This window comes from Chamaea fasciata, unplaced genomic scaffold, assembly GCF_029207755.1.
Source record: "Chamaea fasciata isolate MVZ Bird 193981 ecotype frontalis unplaced genomic scaffold, bChaFas1.0.hap1 SCAF_35, whole genome shotgun sequence".
NCBI lineage: Eukaryota > Metazoa > Chordata > Aves > Passeriformes > Sylviidae > Chamaea > Chamaea fasciata.
In genome coordinates, this window is record NW_027094120.1 from 373,549 (window position 1) to 377,277 (window position 3,729).

A 3,729-nucleotide genomic window follows, 5' to 3' on the forward strand; every position below is an offset into this window, starting at 1 on the left:
TTTCCTTCCAAGCTTCCAGCTTCCCTCCACAATGCAAACCTGCCCTGTAGCATCTTTGTGTTATCTGAAAGCCCCACGGGGAGACACACAAGTTCTGTGATGGAGAAAATGCTGTTGGGTTGGTGGAATGAGTCCCGTGTGTTCTTGGGTACAAATGTGGGGCTGAGCCCTTGAGAAGAGGATGGACATTGGGTGGACTGTGGTGGATCCATCAGCTCTCAGCAGTGTCAGGACGGTTTTTAAAGGAAACATGGGAGGGTGATCATCCTGTGTAGGGGACAGGTGAAAGCCCAGAGAATCCTGGAACAGGACAGGGTGACAGAGGTCCTCCCCTCATTCTCCATGCACCACCTTGCCTCAGAGAACTTGCTCTGTTCTCCCTAAGCGCAGCAGCAGAAATGCTGAGTTTCTGACATCAAAAATAGTCAAGTGGAGATGAAGAAAAGCTGTTGAAAAAACTCTAGAACATTTAAACAGACTTTACCATTCCTGGTCACTGGCAGTGGGAGTACAAGCTGACAGAGACTTCTGTATTAACAGGGTTTCAAAGTGGAACACGAGGACGGGTTCCCTGTCCCCCTCTCACGTCTGCACGGCAAGGCTGAATTATAAAAACCCTGCATGTAATTGCCCTGAACCTGAAGACCCACTCAGCCAGCACCAACCAGGGCTCCCCAGTTGGAGTTTAAGGAAAATCTGCTAGAAAATCAAAAGGCTGTCAGTGTGATACAGAAGAATGGTCTGTGGGAAAAGGCTTTGATTTTACTGAAAGAACTTTCTCCTAACCTGTCACTGATCTTTTCTCCTTGAACAGGCCCCCATGGCCAGACACAGCAAATGTCCAACAGCAGCTCCATCAGCCACTTCCTCCTGCTGACATTGGCAGACATGCGGCAGCTGCAGCTCCTGCACTTCTGCCTCTTCCTGGGCATCTCCCTGGCTGCCCTCCTGGGCAACGGCCTCGTCATCAGCGCCGTAGCCTGCGGCCACCACCTGCACAGCCCCATGTTCTTCTTCCTGCTCAACCTGGCCCTCAGCGACCTGGGCTCCATCCTCACCACTGTCCCCAAAGCCATGCACAATTCCCTCTGGGACACCAGGACCATCTCCTATGAAGGATGTGCTGCACAGGTGTTTCTGTTTGTCTTTTTCATTTCAGCAGAGGTTTCCCTCCTGACCATCATGTGCTATGACCGCTACGTGTCCATCTGCAAACCCCTGCACTACGGGACCCTCCTGGGCAGCAGAGCTTGTGCCCACATGGCAGCAGCTGCCTGGGCCAGTGCCTTTCTCAATGCTCTGCTGAACACAGCCAATACATTTTCCCTGCCCCTGTGCCATGGCAATGCCCTGGGCCAGTTCTTCTGTGAAATCCCACACATCCTCAAGCTCTCCTGCTCACACTCCAAACTCAGGGAACTTGGGCTTCTTTTGTTTTCCATCTGTTTATGTCTTGGTTGTTTTGTGTTCACGGTTTTCTCCTATGTGCAGATCTTCAGGGCTGTGCTGAGGATCCCCTCGGAGCAGGGACGGCACAAAGCCTTTTCCACCTGCCTCCCTCACCTGGCTGTGGTCTCCCTGTTCCTCAGCACTGGCACATTTGCCTACCTGAAGCCCCCCTCCATCTCCTCCCCATCCCTGGATCTGGCATTGTCAGTTCTGTACTCGGTGGTGCCTCCAGCCCTGAACCCCCTCATCTACAGCCTGAGGAACCAGGAGCTCAAGGATGCCCTGAGGAAAATGATGAGTAGATGCTTTTCAGGAGCAACAAACTGCCTGTTTTCTTGGCCATAATTTTCAGAATGGAACTCATGACAGGCTCAAAAGGCCTTCCCAGGTCTTTGGTAGTGTTCAATGGGTTTTTCTGTCAGAAAATTATCCCCAGTGAAATTTTTTTAATCACCCCCATCTAATTCACTGTCTGCCTCTTGAATTTTATCCAGAAGCTCTGTAAACCAGGATTTACTGTATTGCTACATTTCAAGAAAATAAACTACCTTGCAGTGCTTGTTTTTCCTGGGATCCCATCTTTGTAACCTGCATGAAGTTAGAGGGGAGAAGGGGAAAAGAGTCCCAGCACAGCTACACTGCCAGGGAGCAGCAGTGCTTGGTCCTTTCAGTGCTGCTCTTCCCAGCTCCAGCCTCTCCTTCCCAGCCCTTCTGTGGCTGTAAGGCCGCAGTGCTCTGGCACATTGGTCACTGTCCTGCTGCGTGTCCCTGCTGTGACCACAGGCAGGGACTGGCCATGGGCACTGCTGGGACACAGCTGGGCTCCAGCACAGCAGCTCCAGCAGCACAGGGAGGGCAGGGCAGGAAGGCTTTGCTCTCCCTGCAGAGTCACTCTCAGGAACAGGCCCAAGGAACAGACTCTGCAGAGGCTCCTTGTGCTCCTTTTTCTCCCAGGGCTCAGTGGGATGACATCAGGGTCCCAGCGTGGCCTTCAGGGGACTCAGGGCTGCCTCAGGTTCTGCTTGTTGGTGGCCAGGGCCCATCAGATGGTGAATGGCCTGTGCTGAACCTTCCTGGGGCTCTGCAGCTTGTGCCAGGGCTGATGGCAGGGGAATGTTTGTCTGGAGGGCCTTGGGAGCTGCCAGGAGAACACAGGGGAGCTGCAGGGACAGCGTGTGCCAGGGATCAGCAGGGAGTGGAGCTCCCTGGGCACAGGCCTGGCCAGGGTGGGGTCACGCCGAGATCAAGGACTGAATGTCTGCTGTGAGCCAGGAGAGCTCTGCAGCCCCAGGGGACACAGCAGGCACAGGGAGAGGAGTCTGGGCACTGACTGCTCTGGCCCTCAGGGAACTTCCCCAGGAGGATCCAGGGCAGCCCCAAGGCCATGTGGCAGCCCTGGAACAAGGCAGGCAGCTCTGAGCAGCCTCCACGGCCCCAGCAGAGCCTGTGTGGGAGGGGGTCAGTGCAGGGAGCACCATCAGCTGCCTCTGTCTCCCGGGCTGAGCAGCAGAGCCCAGCAGAGGCAGCCCAGGGCCCCGGGCAGCACAGCCCCCGTGCTCTGCAGAGCAGCAGCCCCAGCTCGGGGCTGTGGGCAGCAGGGCAGGGGCTGCAGCAATGGCTGCTCAGGCCAGCACAGACGTGTTCCCCTGGGAAAGGCTCTGTGGGCAGCTGCCGTGTGCCAGGAGCAGAGCAGGAGCCCGTGGGTGTGCAGAGGAGCCCTGGCAAGAGGCTGCCCTGTCCCTGGGGCAGCAGCAGCAGCCTGAGGAGCCCCGGGGCCAACTCTCTGCTGCTGTGCTGGGCAGCGGGGCTGGCCCTGGGGCTGCAGCAGCTGCCTGAGCTGAGCATCTCCTGAGCATTGCAGACACAGAGTGGCTGTCCATGACCTCCAGTGCCTCCAGTTCCTGCTGCTGGGCCAGACTGGACTGGGCTGCTCTGCAGGGCTGGGGCAGAGAGAGGAAAACAATGGGCCCTTGATTATAAGAGTCCCCGCAGTTTCACACCGGTCCCTTGGTTCCATGGGGCCCCACGGTGTCACTCTGGTCCCCTTGGTCACACCAGGCCCCGCAGTGTCACAATGTACCCTTGGTTCTGTGGGGCTGCAGTGTCTGTTCTGCCACTGAGCAGGGTCGGCACCAAAAACACAGACACAAGGTTCAGGTATGGTGTGATTTATTATAACGCAAAACTGCAAAGAATGACAAAAGGGGAAGCTCAGCAATGCACCCAATCGTCACTACCAAAGATTGCCTGCAGTGATTATGAAAAAAGATGTACCAGTTA

The 3,729-nt window shown here is 55.9% G+C and overlaps 1 protein-coding gene across 1 annotated transcript; it reads left to right on the top strand.

Annotated features, from left to right (window-relative positions):
• The first annotated feature begins 837 nt into the window (after window positions 1-837).
• Window positions 838-1,979, top strand: LOC136303493 (olfactory receptor 14J1-like). Its single transcript, XM_066207153.1, has one exon. The coding sequence runs from the start codon at window positions 838-840 to the stop codon at window positions 1,792-1,794; it is 957 nt and encodes a 318-aa protein (XP_066063250.1). The 3' UTR covers window positions 1,795-1,979.
• Window positions 1,980-3,729: the final 1,750 nt, after the last annotated feature.